Source organism: Aedes albopictus, chromosome 2 (genome assembly GCF_035046485.1).
Source record: "Aedes albopictus strain Foshan chromosome 2, AalbF5, whole genome shotgun sequence".
In the NCBI taxonomy this organism is placed as follows: domain Eukaryota; kingdom Metazoa; phylum Arthropoda; class Insecta; order Diptera; family Culicidae; genus Aedes; species Aedes albopictus.
In genome coordinates this window covers 348,143,248-348,168,954 of record NC_085137.1, presented here as the reverse complement: position 1 = coordinate 348,168,954, position 25,707 = coordinate 348,143,248, and the positions used below count along the sequence as shown (strand labels likewise).

At 39.9% G+C, this 25,707-nt stretch overlaps 1 protein-coding gene across 10 annotated transcripts in view; it reads right to left on the bottom strand.

Annotated features, from left to right (window-relative positions):
- Positions 1 to 25,707, bottom strand: part of LOC115263194 (SCY1-like protein 2) — a 447,209-nt gene that overhangs the window by 42,313 nt on the left and 379,189 nt on the right. For 7 of the 10 annotated variants that reach the window (XM_062852674.1, XM_062852676.1, XM_062852679.1 and 4 more), the window contains one exon: positions 3,362 to 3,418. The exons of 2 other annotated variants lie outside the window; for them this stretch is intronic. In XM_062852674.1, coding sequence (XP_062708658.1) covers positions 3,362 to 3,418 — 57 coding nt within the window. Of the gene's footprint in view, positions 1 to 3,230; positions 3,419 to 25,707 lie in introns of those variants that run through there. One more of the 10 variants, XM_062852683.1, reaches the window with a different exon arrangement.

Sequence of the window (25,707 nt, the reverse complement as noted above, 5' to 3'; positions counted from 1 at the left end):
AATCCTGTGAGGATTCTGGAGAGAATCCTGTGAGGATTCTGGAGAGAATCCTGTGAGTATTCTGGAGAGAATCCTGTGAGGATTCTGGAGAGAATCCTGTGAGGATTCTGGAGAGAATCCTGTGAGGATTCTGGAGAGAATCCTGTGAGAATTCTGGAGAGAATCCTGTGAGGATTCTGGAGAGAATCCTGTGAGGATTCTGGAGAGAATCCTGTGAGGATTCTGGAGAGAATCCTGTGAGGATTCTGGAGAGAATCCTGTGAGGATTCTGGAGAGAATCCTGTAAGGATTCTGGAGAGAATCCTGTAAGGATTCTGGAGAGAATCCTGTAAGGATTCTGGAGAGAATCCTGTAAGGATTCTGGAGAGAATCCTGTAAGGATTCTGGAGAGAATCCTGTGAGGATTCTGGAGAGAATCCTGTGAGGATTCTGGAGAGAATCCTGTAAGGATTCTGGAGAGAATCCTGTAAGGATTCTGGAGAGAATCCTGTAAGGATTCTGGAGAGAATCCTGTAAGGATTCTGGAGAGAATCCTGTAAGGATTCTGGAGAGAATCCTGTAAGGATTCTGGAGAGAATCCTGTAAGGATTCTGGAGAGAATCCTGTAAGGATTCTGGAGAGAATCCTGTAAGGATTCTGGAGAGAATCCTGTAAGGATTCTGGAGAGAATCCTGTAAGGATTCTGGAGAGAATCCTGTAAGGATTCTGGAGAGAATCCTGTAAGGATTCTGGAGAGAATCCTGTAAGGATTCTGGAGAGAATCCTGTAAGGATTCTGGAGAGAATCCTGTAAGGATTCTGGAGAGAATCCTGTAAGGATTCTGGAGAGAATCCTGTAAGGATTCTGGAGAGAATCCTGTAAGGATTCTGAAGAGAATCCTGTAAGGATTCTGAAGAGAATCCTGTAAGGATTCTGAAGAGAATCCTGTAAGGATCTGAAGAGAATCCTGTAAGGATTCTGAAGAGAATCCTGTAAGGATTCTGAAGAGAATCCTGTAAGGATTCTGAAGAGAATCCTGTAAGGATTCTGAAGAGAATCCTGTAAGGATTCTGAAGAGAATCCTGTAAGGATTCTGAAGAGAATCCTGTAAGGATTCTGAAGAGAATCCTGTAAGGATTCTGAAGAGAATCCTGTAAGGATTCTGAAGAGAATCCTGTAAGGATTCTGAAGAGAATCCTGTAAGGATTCTGAAGAGAATCCTGTAAGGATTCTGAAGAGAATCCTGTAAGGATTCTGAAGAGAATCCTGTAAGGATTCTGAAGAGAATCCTGTAAGGATTCTGAAGAGAATCCTGTAAGGATTCTGAAGAGAATCCTGTAAGGATTCTGAAGAGGATCCTTAAGAGAATCCTGTGAGGATTCTGGAGAGAATCCTGTGAGGATTCTGTAGAGGATCCTGTGAGGATTCTGTAGAGAACCCTGTAAGGATACTGGAGAAAATCCTGTGAGGATTCAGGAAAGAATCCTGTGGGCATTCTGGAGAGAATCCTGTGGGGATTCTGGAGAGAATCCTGTGAGGATTCTGGAGAGAATCCTGAGGGGATTCTGGAGAGTCCTGTGGGGATTCTGAAGAGAATCCTGTGGGGATTCTGAAGAGAATCCTGTGGGGATTCTGGAGAGAATCCTGTGGGGATTCTGGAGAGAATCCTGTGAGGATTCTGGAGAGAGTCCTGTGGGGATTCTGGAGAGAATCCTGTGGGGATTCTGGAGAGAATCCTGTGGGGATTCTGGAGAGAATCCTGTGGGGATTCTGGAGAGAATCCTGTGGGGATTCTGGAGAGAATTCTGTGGGGATTCTGGAGAGAATCCTGTGGGGATTCTGGAGAGAATCCTTAGGGGATTCTGGAGAGAATCCTGTGAGATAATTCTGGAGAGAATTCTAGAGAGAATTCTGTGAGGATTTTAGAGAGAATGCGGTTAGAATTCTGGGGAAAATCCTGTGAGGATTCTGGAGAGAATTCTGTGAGGATTCTGGAGAGAATCCTGTGAGGATTCTGAAGAGAATCCTGTGATCCTTCAATAATGAGAGGATTTTGTAGAGAATCCTGTGAGAACTCTGGAGAGAATGCGGCGAGGATTCTGGAGAGAATCCGGCGAGGTCTCTGATGAAAATCTGGTGAAGATTCTGGAAAGAATAGGGCAAACATTCTGGAGATAATCCTGTGAGGATTTTGGAGAGAATCCTGTGAAGATTGTGTAGAGATACTTGTAAGGATTCTGTAGAGAATCCTGTGAGGATTCTGGAGAGAATCATGTGAGGACTCTGGAGAGAATGCTGTGAGGATTCTGGAGAGAATCCTGTGAGGATTCTGGAGAGAATTCTGCGCGAATTCTGCAAAGAATGGGCCAAAGATTCCGAAAAGAATCCTGCGAAGACTCTGGATGGAATCCTACGAGATTTTGGATATCTTCCTGCGAGGATTCTGATGAGAATCCTGCAAGGATTCTGGAGTATTCTCGAAAAAATCGGGTCAAGATTTTGGAGAGAATCCTGCGAGGATTGTAGAGAGAATCCTGTGAAGATTCTGAAGAGAATCTGCGAGGGTTTTGGAGAGAATACTATGAGGATCCTGGAGAGAACAATGAGGATCCTGTCGCGAGTATTTTGAAAAAAAAAACGGGCGAAGATTCTGAAGAGAATTGTGTGAGAACTGTGGAGAAAATTCCGCGATAATTTTGGAAAGAATATGGCAAATATTCTGTAGATATTTCTACGAGGTTTCTAGAGAGAATCCTGCGTCGACTCAGGTGAGAACTCTGCGAGGTTTCTGGAGAGAATTGTGTGAGGATTCTTGAGATTATCCTGTGAGCATTCTGAGATATTCCTCAGAAAATTTTGGAGAGCTCCCTGTGAGGATTCTGGAAGGAATCGGGCCAAGATTCTGGAGAGAATCCTGCGAGGACTCTGAATTGAATTCTGTGAGAGTTTTGTATAGATGAAACGAAAAATGTTATGCTTTTAGAAATTCTACTGTATGCACTTTGGTCGGCTGTACCACAAAATAATGGATCGTGCATTTCAAAGATGTTTCGGAACTATAGCTTATTAGAAAGATATTTTGATTGAACTTCTTTTGAATTCTTTCAAAGCAAAATAATAATTATAAACACACTTCAGAATTTAACCATACCATTGTACTTTTGCAAATGAAATCGATAATTTGATTAAAATAAAATGCTAAATAGCCAATTTGCATATAAATGTGTAACTATTCAAAATCAAACCGGTGCACATCTGTCAAATTGAGGTGGTGTCAAATTCGTGTATTGCTAGCTGGTTTGTAAGTGTAAAATTTTGCTCGAGTGTTCAAGTGCTGCAAAACTGGCTAAAACTTTGAATAGGAAATCGAAAAATCTCTTGCCTTCTTCTTACTGCTTTTCGTCGACGTGGACTGTTGCAGGGATTCGCACACTTTTTCCTGCGATTAGAAAACAAACCTTAATGTAGTGTGACTGTCTGGTGATATGTATTGAGCGTTACACTGACGAAGCAAAGAATGTCATATCATGACAACAACGACGACCACGGTTGATTGGTTAATCAATATTACATTCGCGTATGACGTGACGGTGCGTGTAATTTGTCTGTAATTAAAAATGTCAAGTACAGTGGCCCCAAGCTGCGGGAGTTCAAGCTGGGTATTTCAATTGGTAAGCGATCGAGTGGCCGTTTGCGGTTTCAATGCTTTCTATGGAAGTTGCCACTTTCCCGTTGAGGACAGGTTGTGGGTTGTGGGTCTGTCGATAAAAAATGTTCAGCTGTCATTTATTCACAATAAATTCATTTAATCGCCCTTTGGCCCATTCATGTCATATGCGATTCCCAATAAACTGCATACTTTACTATTCGGCTTTGACAGAGCTCCGACCTGCCATCTAGGAAAAGTTTGCGGTGTGCGTGAAGCATTCTGGAGAGTTATAGGCAATCGATTTGAAGGCTCAAAGTGAATTTGGTTTGATTGCTTACGATAATGTACGTGAATGCAATATTGGTCAAACGTAGGACGATGCCTTAATAGTTGTTTTCCTTCCCAAGGTGAATAAGGTGAATATATAACGAAGCCACACCTCGAATTTTCAAGAGCACAAATCTGAAGAACCGAATGTCGGTTTGAGCTGAAAAGTTGATCGATTGGTCACGACCAGCGGGTAACTAATCGATCAACTTTTCAGCTCAAACCGAGATTCGGTTCTTTACATTTGTGCTTTTGAAAATTCGAGGTGTGGCTTCGTCATATATTCACCTTAAGGTCAAATAGGCCATTTATCAAATATTTGGATAGCATTGAACGAAGCCCTGTTTGCGGATATAATTCAAATATAGTGCTTATTGATGGCTAATAAGCATTCAGTTTATCAGCATTACTAAATAATACATTCATAGGGCTCCTAGGTTCTGAAAGTGCTGATAAAGAGCTTGGTTGCTTTGATTATGCTGAATTACTGAATTATAGCACTTTCAGTGCTGCCTAAAACAGCTTGTTATTGATGCGTATAATTACTTGGGATGAACCAGTCAGGGCGAGAAAATCGTGATAATATGATAAATGTGACTTTTCAAGTCTAGCTTGTCCACTTGTTAAATACAAAAAAAAAAAAATAATCATCCATATTTATGAAGTAGTACAAAGAAACCGCAAGAAGGTAATTTCTATTAAAACTTTCAAAACTGCTATGTCGAAGAAATACGAACATGTAGCCCTAGTGCTTTCAATTTGCAAACGTCAGTTCTATTCGCTATGATGAATTCAATCCGAAAATCATTCACCGTACCAGTCAGTAGTACCTAGTACAGCAGAGATTGAAAAACACTAGTCCGTGAATGGCTTCAAATCACAACTCATTCAAATTTGCAACATCAATAGTCTGTGCGTGTGCATTGGCCATGTTAACATGTAGCAACCCTTCAAGCCTCCTCGCATGGAGGCCCATCCATCTGTAGGTAAATGCTCTTTTTTGGCGGAGCCCTTACTGCGACGAGATCGCTGGGAAATATTGCGGTGACCCGAACTAAGGACGTGTGTGCCTGTCTGTCTGTAGGTGAATGTATGCGAAACAGCCACCAGTCGATGATTGAAGCCAGCAGGTTCGTGTCTGTTGTACTGTTGATTAATTCAATAAATTTGCTCTACTGTCGATGGGCTGGATTTCCATTTAGAGTGCAACCTACAAATGCGTCTGCCTGCTGCACAGTTGAGTTTCGGTGGGCGGTTTAATGCTGAACTGCATCACCGGGTTCGACCCGAGATGGAGTGGGAGTGGGATATTTTTGGCATCAATCTTGATTCCACGGGTATGGCTGGACGCGGTTTAATTATAAATAGTCATGATGTATTGTTTGGGTAGGAGTTTCTGAGTAGGTAGGTATTTGCAAAAGGGATATTTTACGATGGAATTTAATCCCATCGGAATTGACAATGGCGAGAATGGTTTGGGGTGTGCGTTGAGAGCGTGCAAAACATGAAATGGAAATTTTGCTGTGTAAATTAATATCCTGAAGTGCTGTGAGTCATCCGTATAGAGTGTGCACTGTGCAGTGTTTTGATGTGTGGGATAATATGTGCATTGTTTGAACCATTCACTGGAAATGATATTAACCCTAAAAGGGATACCTGGGGTCCATTGGACCCCAGGCGCCTTTCAGAGCTCGTCTTTGATGGAACACACTCAGCGAGGTGACGAAACTGAGGCCATGAAGGTATCCCTTTTAGGGTTAATAACGTGCATTTTGCTTGTTTTTCGATGTAGGTACGCATATGATTACATTTGTTTTCAAACTACTATCTGTGTTATTGCGCTTATGATTATTATACTTTTTGGGAAGTTGAAAACTCATTCTAATATTTGAATATTGAGAGAGAGAGAGAGTCATAAATTGTTGGACACGACAAGAGCATTGTCATGAGCTACAGCTGAAGTATTGTATTCAATCGTTTTCGCCTTATGATCACTCTGCAGCATACAACTGCAACTCAATCCTTGCAGACATATTTAGAATGATGTAGCAAGGTGAAATAAGTTGAAGAACCTTGCCTTAATGGGAACCTTTCTGTATAGGAACTTTATGGACTCAATTGTTGAAATGGCACACTAGCGTGTCATTCCTCGAGCATGTGTGATTGTCAATAACGTGATCGTCTTTACACTTACCTCTGATATATTTATCGACTATATAAGTGCCTGTTCCAAACGACATGTTGGTTGGAGTTTCAATGGGAAATAAATATCATGCGGTAAGGTGAACCATGCCCCTAGCGATGCATTCCAACAAGTTGTTATATTTTTTTGAAAATTGATGGCAATGACACTAATCCATATCATAATATTATCTGCGGCAGCATCAACAGCTGCGAAGCGAGACGCACTAGCAAACACTAAGGAAAAGGAGAACGCGCCCAAGTAACAATCACCATGCCTTGAAGATTTATTCATGTTTTATCCTGGTTTTATACGAGCATGTGAAAAAGCTAGTTGTTCTATATTAGTTTTATGTGGTAGTTTTTTACTTTGCACCTTTGGTAATCCATAAAACTATCATATAACTTCTGCTATAAACATCGTCATTTAAAGACTTGCAAGTGGTCATAAATTGGTTTTATCACTAATTATATGCCATTTCAATAAAACTTGCATTTGCGGTTGTTGTCGGAGAGATTTCTTTTTGTAAACAAATAAACAAAACTGTGAGGCAACGCTTAGAACCAATAAAAGATTTCGTGGCCGAATCATAGACCAAGAAATGCTGCGATAAAACCGTTAGTTCTATCATAAGCGCAGTTATGACCACCTTAGGAGGGTTAGCTCTATTGAAGAAATCATCAGGTACACAGAGCTTTATCAGAAAAATATGTCACCTAGCCGGGATAATTTATGCAAATACAGAAAAATCATTACTCAATGTTATGATTTCACGTACAGCGCTTAAGATCAAACTTAACGATCCAACACGTTTCAGTCAAATTATTTTCAGAATGTTTTTGAAATTCCGCTATGTTGAAAAAAACCTTTTTCACGTCCAATTCCACTAAGTAAATTAAATGCATTTAACTTCCTATTAATGCACAGTTTGTGTGGTGAACTTATATTTTTGTCATTAACACAGTCACATTCACCACAAATTTCCCGTGGCATGCCTCCTAACACATATTAAATAGGAAATCAAATCTCAATTCTACATCGGCATCTTTCCAATTCATGGCTGGATGAACAACCAAACATAATTTATTCTGACGATCGAACATTGATAGTGAAAAATAATCAAAACAAATATTTGACAAGTCAGAATATGGTTTTATTTAGAAGGTTGATAAAACTATTATACAACCCAAAATCCTAAGCCGGTTTGCATACGAAGTCCTGTAGATCATAGCAAGGCTGGGCCAACTAGCCAGATCGTGGACTTTTGGAGGCATAAAGGAGCTCGAGAGTATTTTCTAGTCGGCATCAATGGTTTTATGGTTAGGGTTTTTGAATCGCTAAAAAACTTCGATAAAATCAAAATTGTTACTTGGGCGGACATGTGACTGGAATTGTAAAACAAAAGACTTTGATAAGGAAGATTTCGTTGAGGAGCTGGGAGCACAGCGGAATTAACAGAGCCAAGGAATGAAAAACGTCTGTCTAGGAATGAGCGTCTGTTCACCAAGGAGATGCTGCTCAAACAGCGTCTGTTGTGTCATTCAGCGGCTGAGTATGAACTGCTGTATCGCGTCAGCTATACCAAAGGAGGCAGCCTCTTCAGCGCGATGTAGACAGCGTGGCTCAGGTAAAGTAGCCTGCTGAAAACCTGCAAACACCAAGAGAAGCAATAGTAAATAGTAGAGCAAACGGATTGATTCAACGGCAACAGATCCGGCAACGAATTAAGGACAACGATTGTAAAGTCGAATCTTGAAATGTGAGAACTTTGAATGAACCCGCACGTGGTGCGCTTTTGGTTCGTGAACTGCAGAATGTCGGCGTTAATGGGCAGCTATCCAGAAAATACGCTGGCCCAAAACTGGAGAACGCGAATTCCGAGCGGTGGATCCCATCGCCAACACTTCATTCAAGTACCACGTGTACTACAGCGGCAGCGATAAGGCAGAACGTGAAGTTGGATCCATAGTGATCGGGAAGCAGTTGAAGCGAGTTATTCGGTAGAAGCCGATAAGTGACCGAATCTGTGTGTTGAGAATGAGGGAAACATTCTTCAACTACAGCCTGATCGGCATCTATGCGCCAACGAACGATAAACCCGATGACTTGAAGAATGAGTTCTATGAGAGTCTTGAGATGCAAAAGCGCAGATTCACAGAGAAAGTTTTTTTTCGACCTGTCATTGTAACGAAAGGCCTCCACACCGTTACCAACGATAATGGTCTTCACCTTGTGACATTCGCTACTGCTATAGGGATGGCAATCGGCTGTACCTACTTCGCACGTAAGAATATCCGAAACACACCTTGCGACCGACATGCGAGTGGTCACGAGGCGTCACGAGTTTAAGAAACAACTGAACGATGCGCTTCAATATCAAACGCTTGTCAGCCGAAGAGTTGCTACACAGTACCAACAGAAGCTGGATGAGAGGATAAGAGATACCAACGGATCTGGAAATGCCAACAGTTTATGTGGGTGGTATATCTATAAAGCATAAAGACAAAAATAATAAATATTGTGAATTTAGTACCAAATTGGTGTCGGAAGTAACTTCAATGACTGCCGCTGCCTTTCCTATGCGTTAAACATAACGTCAGAAATAGTGCGCTGTATAGTAAATCTGAAGCTCTATTCAGCGCACTACTTCTGACGTTATGTTTAATGCATAGAAAAGGCAGCGAAAGTCAATGAAGTTACTTCTGACACCAAATTAGTGCTAAACCCACAAAAATGCCACCAGAAGTCGGATGCCAGTGCAGTGGTAGGTACCCGGCTCAACAGGGAGCGGTACAGGGTGACAGAGCAGCAGAGAAACGAATCTTCCGCAATAAAAAAAGGGCGGCACGAAGAGAGTGTGATTGCTGAAGCGCAAGAAAGTATGGACCGGACCAATATGCGGAGGTTTTATGCAACTGTCAATGGTGCGCGACACAAGACTGCGCCAGTGCCCGCCATGTGCAATAACCGGGAAGCAAATTTATTGACAGACAAAACAATGGTGGCAGCCAGGTAGAAGGAGCACTTCGAAAATTTGTTGAATGGTAGCAGTGAAGGAGCACTCAGGTACAGGATTACCATAATGGATGACGGTCAAGCAATAGTGGAACCACCAACACTGGATAAGGTTAAGAAGGCCCTTCAGGAGCTGGAAAACAGCATGGCTGCTGAAAAGGACGAGGTCCCGGTCGAACTTCTTAAGCACGGAAGTGAGCAGCTACATACATTAATCAGTTCACCAGAATATTGCAAATATTTGGGAGGATGAAGAATTGTCCACCAGCTGGATGATCCACACGAAAGGGCACAGATTAGTGTGTGGCAATTACAGAAGAATTACTCTTTTAAATTCGTCACGTTTAAAGATACTGTCGCGTGTCCTGTTCAACAGACTGAGACCTATTGAGGAGTCTTCCGTCGGCGGATACCAGGCTGGTTTTCGCGAGGGCCGATCAACAACGGATCAAATGTTTATCCTGCGGATAATTCCAGATAAATTTCGGGAATATAACTTGCAGACTCACCATCAGTTCTTTGATTTTAAAGCAGCATACGATTCAGTGAAAATAAATGAGCTTTGGCAGATAATGTCAGAGCATGGTTTTGCGGCGAAACTATAGGCTGATACGCGCAACATTGGATGGATCAAAATCAAGTATTCGGATCGCAGACGAAGTGTCCACCTCGTTCGTGACTTTGGATGGATTGAAGCACGGTGATGCTCTTTCAAAATGACTGCTCAGGCGATAAGGAGGTCTGGTGTGCAGATGAATGGCACTATCATTACACGGTCGCACATGCTCCTCGACTTTGCGGACGATATTGATCTCAACGGCATCAATCGTAGGGCAACGGAGGAAGCTCATGCTTTTCTGAAGAGAGGATAGGCTTGACGATTAACTCTACCAAGACGAAGTACTTGATAGCAGATAGAGATAGAGACAGGCCTAGTGGTGTTAGTGCTGAGGTAGTGTTTGACGGGGATGTGTTTGAAGTTGTTGAATAATTTGTTTGGAACACTTGTGACATGTAACAATGACGTTTTCCGAAAGGTGAAATGCGTATTGCGGCTGTGAATAGAGCCTTTCACGCATTGCGCAACCAACTTAGGTCCCATTATTTGAAAACGCAAACGAAATTCGTTCCATACAAGACGCTGATTCTTCCGGTTTCCCACTACGGTCACGAGAAGCTTTCGGAGTTTTTACCCGCAAAGTGCTGCGGACAATTCTCGGTGGGAATCAAGAAAATGGAGTGTGGCGCAGACGCATGAATCACAAGTTGTACCAAGTGTACGAAGACGCGAATATTGTGAAACGTATAAAATACAGCAGATTTCAGTGGGCTGGACACGTAGTGCGAATGTCGGAAGAAAGAATAGCGTAATTAATATGCAGCAGAGAACCCGGTAGAGGAAGGCGACTTCGTGGGCGGCCGCGAACTCGCTGGCTGCACGCGGTTGAAGAAGATTTACGATCGCTACACGTTCGGGGAAACTGGAGGAACCTCGCCCAAGACCGACGAAGATGGTGCTCTACTACAGTGATAGACATTCGTTTAGCCGAGGCTAAAAAAAATTAAAAAAAGTACCAGGAAACTCATACAAAAGATTTTATGATAAAACTTTTTTATCGTAGTGATAGTATATCTAGTACTGTTTTATAAAAATGTGATACATCACACTTACATATACACTGAAACAAAAACGAGGGTAAAAACCCTTTAAATGTCATTTTTTGCCTAGACATTCGTTTAGCCGAATTGTACAATTTTTAGAATTCCATAATAAAAAACTATCAAATTTCGAAAAATATCCAACAAAGTCATTTTGTATGGTGATCTACATTATAGATCGACTTGTAAATCATGAATTAGATCGTTTTTGGAAGTGTTGTCATATTAATTTTGCATGAATCTCATATAAATATGTCATAATAATTTAAATGTTTCTCAATTGAGATTTGATGTAGTTATTTTTATCGGAAGTGTTTCAAAAGAATCTAATGAAAGTTTCATGAGCAAAATAGGTTAAAATTTTGCGAAAAACAACGTTTTTAACAGAAAAAAATAACACAAACCATCAAAAAATCACGTATTTAAGTATTGTTTTGATGAAATATGATGGTTTCACTTGCATAAATCACAGCGTTTACTACTATTACGTCTTCTAATAGCTCCCAATATCTTCTAGACTGTATTCTGGCTGAAATAATATACATTGGACGGCTCATATTTCGAGAAATGGCACCGAAAGTATTCAAGTTTCTAGCATGAACTACTTGTTTCATAATTTAGACATTCTTTTCAAATAAATCATGTTAAAAATGAATGTGGTTCACAACTAAGACTCATTTATAATATATTTCTTCAGATTGAATGAAATAAGCCAATTATTTAACCAAATCTTGCATTTTTTTTAGGGGGCGTCCATAAATGACGTAGCTTTTTTTAAGCAATTTTTAATACCCCCCTCCCCCCTCGTAGCATTTCGTCACAAATTTGGATACCCCCCCTATAAATGACGTAGCTTGTTAAACAACCCCCCCCCTGAAAAAAAAAAATCATGCCGAAAAGCAAGTAACGAAAAAACTCCAAAATTTGTTTTAATTTCAATTTTAATTTGTATGTTTAACGAATATTATGAAAAAACAACAATAGCAAGAAAACATTGCCGACTGTGAAGCGGATCTGGTGTGATGGTTAAAGCACGTGACTATCACGTCGAGGACCTGAGATCGAATCCCACTCCCGACAAACTCGCAAAATGTGAATTCTTTCTTCGGAAAGGAAGTAAAGCATGGGTCCCGAGATGAACTAGTCGAGGGCTAAAAATCTCGTTAAGGGCGAACCGGACGGTTGGAGAAATATCCGCCATTGCTCTGTTGCTATTAAGATGGTAATCTTAGATTCTACTTCATATTTTGCAACAAAAACCTATCATTGTGTATGCTCACTTGCAGTGCATATGCTGATTGGTTTTCAGCATCTTCAGTGCGATAGAACTCGAGATTACCATCTTCAAAATCGCGAGGCAAATTGTTAGAAAGAAAGGCAAGATAGGAAAAATAAGACGGCGTCCTGTTTCACCTTAATATAGAAAGAAAAAAATACATTGCTGACTGTCAGGTTCAGATCGCCAACACCGAGACCATAGGTGCAACCATAAGAGATTATCACCTAAGCTAATGACTCAATAAACCACCTATCGTTTTGCTTAATGCCGAAGAACAGGAAGTTGATGCTCCCAATACAGTTCAATACCATATTGGCATAGGAGCTCTTCCGAAGATATAAGTTTGCTCACTAATTAATAATATGAATTTGATTTCATTTGAATAAAATTCACCATGACATTTGAAGGACCCTGCAGGAGTTTCTTCTGAAATTCTTTCAGCAGTTCATTCTGGAATTCCTCAAGGAGTTTCTTTTTGGATTCCCATTATTGAGAATTTTCTGGGATTCCCAGTAGGAATTCCTGTAAAAATGTTATCCTTCTCCTTTTGGGGAAACCTATAAAGAACATAATGAGAAATTCCTTACAAAACTGCTAGAGGAGCTCCTTAAGAAATTGTCGGAGGAATTCTTCGAGGAAGTCCTGTAGAAACTATATAAGGAACTCCTAGAAAAATGCCATAATGCCAAAACCTTGTCCAATGCCAAAAAAAAATTGCTTCGCAACCTCAGCGGGGTGCAGTGTCCTATAGCAAGCAGCAAACTATTGGTCTTGAGAAGCATTTGAGCGACATTGATTTTTATACACATCATTATTTCAATATTTATTATTTTTACACAATTTTCTCAGATACAGTTGTTGCCTCCGATAGCTGCATGTCTTATGAAAAGAAGCCGGCATTTATGTCCATTATTTGTTATTTACATTAAAGTGATGGAAAAAATAGATGCAATATTTGTTTTTTTACTGGATAATAATCTTAATGCAAGTATAAATTTTATTAATTACGAAATGCTTTTTTTTCAATGAGCTTAGTAGAAAGCTACGTAGCATATCATGAACCCCTACCCCCTATCGTCACACTTCGTCACAAAATCACAAACACCCCCCTCCCCCCCCAACAAGCTACGTCATTTATGGACGACCCCTTATGAGCATCTGCTTTTGAATAAACAGGGTACACAAAATCTGACATTTCTTGCAGTTCTTTCACTTTGCAGTCTTCTAACTCATTTAGTAATTGTAGTATCAAACAGGTATACTCCACAGCCATTAGGGCACGTATTTATTTCAATGCAGAACCATTTATTTTAGCTTTTATCAATCCCATTTTAAAGTTTAACCAACCAAAAACCAATATACTTATTTTTTCATGTCATTTTATGCAATAATTTGAACATTTCTGACAATAATTCTGTGCCATATTTTCAAAACTGCCAATCTAGCTTACGTTCGAGTGTTTACAGAAATCGTCGCTTCTCCTTATCGGGACATTTTTTTATAACATTTCTCTGAATTTCACAAATAAACAAACTTTTAAGGTCAAATATCTTGCTAACACGTCATAAACTAAATGCCTTGGAGTATATGCTCGAAATATACTCACGAAATTGCAAAAAAATTTATTGAAAACCAATTTTTCATTTACCTCGGCTAAACGAATGTCTAGGCAAAAAATGAAATTTGAAGGGTTTTTACCCTCGGTTTTGTTTCAGTGTATATGTAAGTTTAATGTATCACTTTTTAATAAAACTGTACTAAATATACTATTACTACGATAAAAAAATTTTATCATAAAATCTTTTGTATGAGTTTCCTGATACTTTATTTGTTCTCGGCTAAACGAATGTCTATCACTGTATACACTCGGCGTTGGAGTAAAGTTACTTGGATGGGTCACTGAATGGCGAATGGTCTCACTGGAAGTGGTGCCAATGGCCCGTAACATCACTTCAAAAGTAATAATGTATGGTCATACTAGAAAGAAATAGAAAAGACTATACCAGACTAATCGTTGCGTTATTTCAACTGAAGTCCGTACATGGCTTTCTTGGGAAACTTATTAGGCTGACGTCATTTGTTAGGTTAAACGGGTGAGCGCGACTGACGAAGTCTCCACTTATCCATTTGTGGCTTTCGAACCCTAGTAGGCTTTCGATCTCCAATCTGGAGAGATTAGGTTCGATTTCCGTTCTGGTGGCGTTTTTTTTTCGAATTCCCTGGGAATACCGTACATCTAAGCATGCTTCAGTTGACCATGGCTCTAAAAGTTGCAGTTCATCAAGTTACCTTTTTAGATTGAGTTTTCAACATTCCTTTCTTGTATAAAATTATGCTTAGTTGCCAACATCTGCTACATCTGTTGGAACAATTGATAGCCAAATAATTGGCAGTGATACATATGAAATTTGGGGTCATCCATTAAGTACGTTACGGTATAAGGGAGGAGGGGGTTTTTTTGAAAGTGTGACAAGCAATGTATTAGGTATAGGAAAACCCCGTACGAAGGGGGGAGAGGGGGTCTAAAATTTCCAATTTTAGCGTGACGTACTTAATGAATGCTCCCTTATGTATTTCTACGTGCCATGTGAGGTATTGCGATTTCTTGATTTGAAAACATAAAATAAATCAAGCTATTCTAATTCTACACCAAGTGCAAAATAATGACCAGGTACATGTTTCATGTTTTATCAATTCATACACACTACAGTAATGCCCTCATGTGTGCTACTCTTCATCGCGATGGAAGTTGCTCTCAAAGCTCGCTAGTTTTTAGGAAAAGCGGGATGGGGACACAGATGGAATCTCTAGTAGCTCATGTGATTGAAGCTAATTGGATCTCTTACGAAAAAAAAAACGAGATACCAAGCACGCTAAACACGCCTCAACCTTCATGGAGAGCGTATGGTGGTTAGTAAGATACATGTTTCTACTTTTAAACCCATGAATGCTAATACATCTATCGAAAAATGAAGTAATTCTTATTGTTCGTTACCCACAACACTTGTTAGCACCTTAAATGGAGGGATTACTGCATGTCAGTACACTATAATGTAAATAAAATACCGTCTTCACAACAACTAATGCAAGCCATTACTTACAACTGGAACCGTAGAGAGTGAAAACACACTGAAAAATGCTCAAAGCGTAAGCAGTTCATACTAGTATTAGAACGTTTTAATTAATGAATAGTGTTATTTATTTAGCGCTAAATTAGAACAATGGTGATGTGGCAATTGCGAGCGGTAAAGCGCACGGGGAAAAGTGCAAGACGGCAAACGCGAGCGAATGATAAACTTTCACTCGAAAGGGTTGATAGGATGAACCTAGATATGTAGGTATGCATAAGTTGATCATCATCATCACAATGGGAAGGGGTGGTTTTTGGTTTGGTTGGTAGGTGGCATGACGAAGCTCTTCGTGAAAATGTGGCGAGGTGAAATCGTGGATGGATTGGAAACGGACGGTGTGGTAGCGGAATAAGTTTTTAATTGCAGTCGCGAACATCGATGCGTGAAATATTGAAGATGGGAAATGAGATGAAGCTTTTTTTTTGTCGGGATGAGAATTGTATATGCAGGATGTCTACAATTTGTCGCTGTAATGAGCTTCTGCAGAAATGAATGGGTAATCAGATTGTCGTTGTTGAAAGGAAAGTTTTTGTTTCGTGCTGGCTACAGTTTGTGTTATGTGGAGGATTGTACTCATAGCGTTTTTCTTCGTAAACTTGTTTCATAATGTGATTTTGTATTTAAAGCTTGTATAATTGAAAATATGTTTCGAATCTTAAAACATAAAGCACAAAAAAAGTGTTCAAATTAAGAAAAAAAAAACATATTTTAAGCAATGTAGAGACATGAGATTAAAGAATAATATTTGCCTACAACTTGCAGGAGCAACCCACCACCTGTGAAATGTTGAATAGGGTAATGAACCACTTGGGCAGCGACCGGTATTTTGGGCACTCTGCGCTATAACTCAGTCAATTCAAAACCAATTGGCTTGAAATTTTGAACACAGCTAGATACTATACGTATCTCATCACGTTCCAAAAATTGTGTCGATTGGTTCAGAATTGGCTGAGTTATAGCAGAAAAGTACCGAGATGGTTCCACTTTCCTATGTGTTTTTTTGTTTGTTTACGCAACAAGGTGCAGAATGAACGAGGCTTGCCGAGTTGGATAATTACGACGAGTGCTGTAAAAATCGAGTTCTGTACCGAGTTGCGTACAACATTTTTTGCAATTTCATAAACTACCACTTGAGGATAGTTTTAATAATACTTTCACATCAAACTGCTCACTGATGTCCATAGCCAAGTCTGATCATAGCAGGTTATACTGTCAGCTGTCACAATTTTTCAAACCTGCGTGCAGGAAGCATCAAGAAGCTGATCAAAACTGAAAACAGTGCTGTAATGGTTCATTACGCAACGCAAATCAGTGCTGTAATGAACCATTACAGCACTGTTAATTTGGTGTGGGAAAGTAGGCTTTTCCTGGCACATTTGCGTGAGGTAAAACAGCCTATTACGATGAGAAATTGCAAAAAGTTTTTAATAACCTTTTTATTGCCCCATCTACAAGTAAGGTGATAAGTTGGAGTGTGAGAACTTCGTAGCGATCACAATTTTGCATGCCGCCTACAAAGTGCTATCCCAGATTATCTTCCGTCGTCTTTCACCCAAAGTAAATGAGTTTGTGGTAAGCTATCAAGCCGGCTTCATCGACAGCCGCTCGACAACGGACCAGATCTTCCGTGAGGTAAATCCTCCGAAAATGCCACGAATACCAGGTCCCAACGCACCACCTGTTCATCGACTTGAAGGCGGGGTTCAACAGTATCGACCACACAGAGCTATGAAAAATCATGGACGAGAACAGTTTCTCCAGAAAGTTCACTAGACTGATCATATCAAGAATGACTGGTGTAAAAAAATGTGTAAGTGTTTCGGGCAATTTGTCTTGTTCGTTGAAATCTCACCGGGAACTACGACAAGGTGGTGCAGGCTGTTCGAGCTCGTTTGGAAGTTGACTTGGAAGTTGACCATCAATGTTAACTTTTTTTTTCGATCAACCTAGATAGATGTGTAGTGTCGGTAGCGGTTGTCTCAATTGGCTAAGAATAACACTGCGGATAGCCTGATACAGTGGTAAGAGTCCACTAAACAGGTGACCCCTACCTAATTCATGGTGTTACGTGGCTTTATGCTTACCGTGCCAAGGAATGTAAGGGAGGGTCTAATAAAAACCTAACCACAAACGGAGCCTGTGGAGAATTAGGGCGTCCTCCACAGTATTACGCCCTAACTGCGCTAACCGGGGCAATGGTGCAGTGGACCTTGCCTTTCTTCGAGATAATCAGTTGCCCTTCTTAAGTCTCAAATTTGAGGCAAAATAAGGGCGGGATTATTCAAATGATGTGAATTAGCTTACATTACCACCTATATGGTTTCGTTTAATGCGTTTCGCCTATGGCGTTTTTAACTGACACCGATTTGGTTTGTCGTTGATGTTTCCTCTTTGTGCTGTGATTGTGAAGAGTGTAATCCTGTCTAGTTTGGGTAGTGGCTATACGGCTAGGAAACCTCAGATCAATTTTCAGCGTAAAAAGCGTGTGTAGCCCAAGTGGCTCTTCTTCAAAAAGTTCATTTTTGTAGGGTAACTTTTGTATACACAGATAAAAATAATGATATTTACACGTCGTGTTAACTTCATTTTAGTCATGTAAACTTATTGTTTTGATGGTTTACATGACATATCATGTAAATTTGTGTTATATGTCATGTAAACACTCAGAGTCATGCTGATTTACATGACATATAATGGAAGTTTACATGATATTTTATGACTTTTACAAGATATGTCATGTATCTTGTATGTCAATGATGTTTCTTTTATACTTAGTAAGACTAATATTCTCATATATGCTGACGACATGAAACTGTACTTCGAAATAAGAAACAATGAAGATTTTAGGTTATTCCAAAATGAAATAAATGTATTTTACACATGGTGTCAGAAAAGCCTATTGAAACTTAATGTAAAAAAATGTAACTCCATTTCCATTAGCAGGAAGTTAAACACGCCAAACACAACAGTTTTGTTGGGAGGTCAACCAGTACAAAAATGTGAAAGAATAAGAGACCTTGGTGTACTAGTAGATTCTAAAGTGACATTTATAGATCATTATAATACAATCATTAACAAGGCCAATAAGATGCTTGGGTTCATAAAACGTTTTAGTTACAATTTCCACGACCCATACACAATAAAAACATTATATATTTCCTATGTTCGTTCAATACTAGAATATTGTTGTATAGTATGGTCGCCATTTTCAGATAATCACGTCAGCCGAATAGAATCTGTTCAAAAACAGTTTTTATTATTCGCTCTTCGCAAACTAGGTTGGAGATGTGGGCAGCCTCTGCCACCTTATGAAGCACGGTGCAAGCTGTTGGATATCCAAACATTAAAAGAACGTCGAAAATTCGCCATGATTTCATTTATAAATGACGTCGTATCCAACCGAGTTGATTCACAGGAAATTTGATCAAAATTGAATTTTTATGCACCTACTCGTCAATTACGAAATCGCAGCATTTTTTCTACTAATCACTATCGAACTAATTATGCCATGTTTGGACCTATAAATCAAATGATGAGGTTATATAATGAACAATGTGAGTCCATTGACTTCGGTATGTCGAAAGCTAAGCTTAAGAGACAATTGAATGTAATTCGTTACTAAAAAAATAATGTTAGGTTAAGAAAACATAGTTGTAACAAATGGTCTACATATGATTGACGACGAATAAATAAATAAATAAACTTCTGTGATATCCCACGCTCCAATCATGTGCATCATATGTCACAGAATTTTACACTCTTTTTTCGATCTGTGTAGGTTAGGGGCTGTTTATAAACCACGTAGACCAAAATTTTGCAATCTCAGACTAACCTCTCCCCTCCTCATTGACTTTTGTCCATCCCTTACCTCGAGAACCCAATTTTGCTTCTTTCATTATAAATGAAGTGTCGTACCTCGAACATGCTATATTTTAGAATAACGTTAACTGTATGTTTCAACCTTTCCTTAAGGATGCCTTCAAGCAAGCTTTTGTATTCAGCATCTTTTCTAACTTAACACAGAATTGCACCTTACCCAACTCTGCATGAACAGAATTTGTCATGAGTTGACTGATTGGCATGTGTCAGATGAGGAGTCTTAATTTGAGAATCTTTGCACTTTTGGGTGTTCATTCGCAAACTTTGCGTATTCAGGCGTCCCTGCTCAACAAACTAGGGAACTTGTACTAATTGGTTGCGACCACATTTTATGGATAATTCGCTTGGAGTAGCAGTTCAAGAGAGTTTCATTGTGGTTTTGTTACTACAACGCCCTCCATTGTGGTATACCATAACTATTGCTTTGAAAGAAGCTTGTCCTCTGCGGTCTGTGCGGACCGCAAGAGGTATTCCTGAAGGGAACTCTGACCCGTTCAAGTTCAAAATATCTTTGGATGAACCTGTATTTTGTATAGCTATGAATCTCTAGCTTCTACCCCGAGTATTGTTGCTATAGAATCGATTTAGATTGCACTAAACAGCTCAGCTTACTTCAAATCTCCAGGAGAATATGGGGTTTTCTTCTATTTTTCTCCAGAGTAATTTGAGTATTCCAAACAAGTTTTGAACTCTTGTAGTTTTTTTATTGGATATTTGCATGGCATGAAATTACTCCATAGTTTTATCCCGAAAGGGTGCGTGCGTTGTGTGAAGAAGGAATGAGTTCCAGATTTATCTGGTTGCCATGTTTTTTTCTGAAATGCTTGAAACGCAATGTCGATTATCACACTTTGATGGTCGTCTGGCTAACATGCCTATTCATGTGAACTCACATGCCTTCCAATTTGGGATGTCCGCAGTGACTTTTTTACTCAAAGTTGTACACGTTTCCAAAAAAAGCACTCGCCTAAACGTAGTTTTTGCCTGGGTGATTTCCTGAATATTGAGGATGCTTTCGATGACGCGACGTGCCTTTCAATGTTATATTGAAAGTCGCATGACGTCACAAGCTACTTCCAATGAGCTATAGGCTCTCTTCACGCTTAAGCGGAAAGAGCGTAGGTTGAGGTGGGCGTTGGATTCAGGTTGGCTTTCTACTTCACCTCCACCAAAAGCACATACATTTTTATGGAGCTATCATATGTATTGGCTTCATTAACGGTCGCTCGACAGAATACATAGAGCAGGGCATGTTGCAATGATGGCAACTTGTAAATCAGTAAGTTTGGTGTTTGCATCAAATCCAAATCGCATAATAGTGCTTACATCCTTGAAAGATTTTTCCAGGAAGAAGTTCTATAAAGGTTTTCGGAGCAATCTTTGGTAGAAGATACTCGTAGAACAATGATTTCGAGACTGTCTGGGTGAATATTCCGAGGAATCCTCCCACGAAAATGTGAAACGAATGACCGAACAAACCTGAGTGAATCTCATGTTGTGATTTCAAAGCGGGAAGAACTTTTACATGAATCATAGAAACCACTCAACTAATATTTTTTTTGTAAAACTCCTTTAGTAATTGTAGGCATCAAAGGAAGGGATTCTCGAGTTATTATGGCAGTAGAATATGTCATAGATCAATTTCTCATGTCTCCATTTTGCTTGAACATTGACAGTATATGCAATGACTTTCCAGTAAACAATTCTAAAATAAAATAAATAAAATAAAGTAAAATAAAATATAATAACAGAAAGACGCACAACATAAAAAAAATAAAAACCGTAAAGATTTTTACAGTTTTGTTTAATGATAACTATAGGTTTTTAAATACTATATGACGATTGTTTACACAGGTTTTTTTTATGGAATCCTTGCATCTGAACGGCAGTACGAAATGTTTTATGCATGCACAGGGTGTGAAACCAATTCGGTACGGAGCCATATTTTGGGCATTTTCTGGGACATGCTCAATCAGTTTTTCAACACCTAGTTTGAATTTAGATACTTTATCCTACCTTGCGCGAAAAATAAATCCAAACGTTATAAAATTGACTGAGACATGACTGAAAATAAGCTCAAAATAGGATCCCCTTCTCAAATGGTCTCACACCCTATCTTCAATAAAAATCGTACCATTCAATGCTGAAATGATGTATGATGTGTAAGGAGTGTACGCAAATTCATATTTGTGCCATATTTCTAAGCAATGTTGATTGTAGTTTACAGAGCCGATTGTTCCCGGGCAGAGTTCGGAAAGTTTACTTACATAGACATTTTTCTACAGAAGGATAAATAGAATGGAAATGGTTGTTTTGGTCAACTGGCTTTAGCATTTGTCGTGTTGTAACATTTAACATTGAGCTCCAAAAATGCCTAACTACTAGAATAGAGAGATTTATTAGATTTATAATTTTATGATTTGGATGTCTTCAGGACAGGAGTTTATTCTTACACTAATTGATTCTGAATTATTAATTTTGTGTATTACGCTTGCTGAAGTTTAGTTATCACATAGAGTGTTCGATAGTACAACGGATAGACAGAGTACCAGATACAGTGATGCATCATGTTTGGAAAGCATAACATAGTGAAGCAGAGCATCCAGCAGCATATTAGATTAGGCACTTGGGTAGACAACAATGGCTAAGCGTAAATAGATGTTTACCATTTAAAGCAATCTTCTAGGTACAGGTACAGGTGCTTTGAGAGAAGAAAGCAAGATTGAATGCGTTCAAGTTGATTGACATTAGGAAAGCAGACGTGTGATGATCCTGAGGGGTGGCAACCCGTATACACGTATCACTGTCGGTCGTTAATAATTGAGCAGCTTCAACCATGCCCTCAGTGGATTGATTCGCTGCTCTGTATACGGACGGAGTGTTGGCAGTGCTTTTTATCCGGCAAATCTGGATTAACCTTGTTCATTAGAGATACATTCAACATGTGCCCAACGAATAACTGCTGACCGTTGCCAGAGCAGAGCGAATGTCTCGTTCGTTTGTCCGACGGATAATATGGCTGAGATGCATTCTGTTGTTGTGTAGGTGAATGGGATGATGGTGGGATTATAAGTTGAGCTAATTAAAAATTCATGTTAATGCTTGTTTTATGATGTAACTTCCGTTCGACTGGCGGCGACCGGCGAGAGGACAGCCAACATCACCGATGGATGACCGAGGGCGGCTTAGCAAATATTGATGGTTGCCTTTTGGTGATGGTGTTGGAAACTTGGAGCCGGTGATGTCGATACCGGTGCTATTCGTAATTACTTCAAGTTGCTTTATTATTCATACGCGTGGCGATGATTCTGTTAATTAAATTTGAGCTTTGATATGCATTTTAAAAGGTTCGTAAAATGTAGTACGATCATTCACTCTTTAGTAATTTGTGTTTCGCTTGTTCATTTTAAAATAATTCTCTGAATAATTATGTTCATCCGTAATTTAGTAATTCTTATTGCAATAGCCATTTGACTCTGCTAAGTTTTCGTTGACGTCTCAAATATTTGGTAGGTGGTCTCACTTGTTGGGCTTGTATCTTTTTACTTATGTTTGTTGTTTAATCTCCGATCTACAATTACATACTGACTGGTTCACCAAACATTGTGGGATAAGTATCAGGCGATTATGACCTCGTGACTTTGATTCTGAATCCAATCTGTTTGAAGTGTTAGTTATATCTGTATTTGGAACGGTTGAATCTTTAACCTACTTTGTGTTGCAGTTTTAAACGGATTTTCTGAACATCCAGCTTTCGTTATTCTATGCTTATGACACTCTGCGCAAAGACAGATCCCATTGAAGGGAAGACTATTGGAACACTACAACCCGCCATTCTGGAAATACCGTAAAACCACCTGCAACCACTTCAGCTCTAACGTTCCCAATAACCGTTAAGGCCCATCAATTCAACAAGTTTTATAGGCGCCACTTTAAATTCGACGGCAGAAATAGGAGAAATCGCCAACTCTAACGTATACACTGATGAATCACCGTTGGGTAAAATTATTGGAATTGGTATCGTGTACAATGATCTAGTAGTTTCTATACTGTGACCGGATGCAACAACTGGGTATCGAAAGCGATACCCTCACCATGGTCTTGCTGAATACCCAAGCCTTTCCAGTTGTAGGTATATAGGCCCTAAACAATCCAAATGTTTTGGATCTGGGCTTGGACTTAGTTGCGTTAAACATTGTGTGACCCTGTTCACGCACCTATGATAAATAGTCATCCGTACACCTGGAAGTTGTTCATCCCAACAATCATTTTTGCTGTACAAGTGTGGAACAAACCACTCTTAAGCAAACTTTAGCTTAAGATACTGTTATTCAGCTTGTTCTGTTTCTTGGGATTCTCTCTTAAGTGGAATCGTGTACAATGGCGGCCCGTTAGTTTGTGGTGCTCTAAGGATCACCCATCGAAGTCCACTCAGATAACGGCGCAAATTGTCAGCCAGGAATGCAGTGAACAGCTAAATACAATCGATCAAAACCGGGTAGCGACTTTCACAAACGCTGACACAAAATGGATCTTCAACCCACCAGCAGGAGCACATTTCGGCGGCTCTTGGGAGCGACTCGTGAGATTCGTTAAAGTGCCACTGGGCTCTCTGTAACGTAGGAACCTTCGCCAGTAACTCCTATCATTAGCTCCGCGTAGCACCGGCCGAACTGCGAGCAACCTTAGGGAAGATCAGGTAACCAACCCCGGTGGGGGAACTTTGGTCGTAGGCTGACAGGAAAGGGGGGTGCTTCTGCAAACTTGAGCGTCTGTTCTTCAGGAGGAGCGATTCACAACAGCGTCTGATCCTCATGTTAGGGGAGGCTGATCAACATCCGATTGCCAGGGAAGGACTCTTAGCTCAACTGTGTACTATGGTTCTCCGGAAAGTAGGGGGTTGGTGTCAAGCCCTACATTGTAACGGAAATTCAGCAACAGAATAATACGAACCGTGACCAACGGCAACGATTTCAGTGAACAAAAAGGAATTGCGATTGGAAACTCGGTAAGTGGAACAGCCGATCTCTCAATTTCATTGGGAGCACCCGTAAACTCGCCGATCTACTGAATGACCGTGGGTTCGGCATCGTAGCGCTGCAGGAGGTGTGTTGGACAGGATTTATAAACGTGAGCTGGGAACAGCTTTTATCGTGATGGCCCAAGCAACCAAAAGTTCGAATTCCACTTGAAGAACGAACTCAGAAGTTCAAGTTTGGTTCAATTCCGGTTTCGTTGAACTTAATTCTCCAAAAAGTTACTCTTGTATTGTTTATGAACTTGGAAGTACATGTACAAGCTTTTGACTTCTCTTAAAAACGACATTAAAGTCGAAAATAGGTTCGAAAAGAACTTATGTTGAACTTTAAAACAGAGTTCAATCAAATATTAACCGAACTCATGTTGAACTTGTGCGTGCCTTTAAAACTCAAATATAGTTCATTTGGACATATTCCAACAACTTGAAATCATCCGTTACGAACTTGTTTCGAACTTGTTTTGAACTTACTACTCAAAGTTCGGATAAATATTAACCGTACCAAAAGTGAACTTCACTTGAACTTCGGCGACAGCGGGGCCGGGGAGAAGTTCTCATTCAATTAAATCACTCGGAAATCGAGCCCAGCAGCACAGCTTGTGTTGATTTCACAAGTACACTTTGTTCCACTATAATATTTCAACGTACTTACTTGTAATCAATGCAAAGGATCCGTATTGTGTGGCTCAAAGGCTGCCCCCGCAGCGAACAACTGTTCCCCCCAGGATTCCGCCGGGGGTTTTTCGGCTGCGCACAAAAATTTTCCAGCTTTGCTGGATGCTTTCACACCCGTCTCACTTGTCGCTGCAGCGCGCCGGTAATCGCCGCAATCGTAGTCACTGGATACCACGCTGAAAACTTATAATCTTTTCTTAAAGTTGATGCACTGGCCCTAATTTATTGCTTTGCACTGCGAACCACAACAAATTGAAAATGTCAAACTGTGTAAGTTCACAAGAAGTTCCACGTGAACTTCTTTTGAACTTTCGACTTCAAAAAGTATTCCAAGTCCAGGGAAAGTTCACACGCGAACCTGAATGAGCTCTACTATATGATATCAGCACATTGAGTAAAATCCCACAGTGCCTAACAACACATACATGGAGTAGTGGTTAAGCACCGACTTTCAACGAGGAGAACCCGAGTTCAAATCTCAGTAAGTAGAAAACATCAAAAATTATTTCAAGGTATTGATCAATTTGGATTCCACATGAACTAATGTTTCTTAATAATAAATTACTTTTGAGGACTAAACACATTTTTTCATTTTTTCGAAGTTTATTTTTAAGCTGAATAGCGTTCCTTTCAGCAACACAAGTGTACTTTTTGTGAACTCAAGTTCGGTTAACTACTTAAAAAGTGAGCTGAATAGAATGCTATTCATCTTCCTTCGAATAGCTGATTAAGCCCAAACATGCTATTTTATCCGAACTTTTGGTTGCTTGGGGGTGACATGCACAGGTGCGTGATCGGTTGATGGCCGTTCGACGAAAGAGTGTGCAGGTTGAGGATCAAGGGCCGATTCTTCAACTTCAGCATATAAACGTGCACAGCGCTCACTCCGGAAGT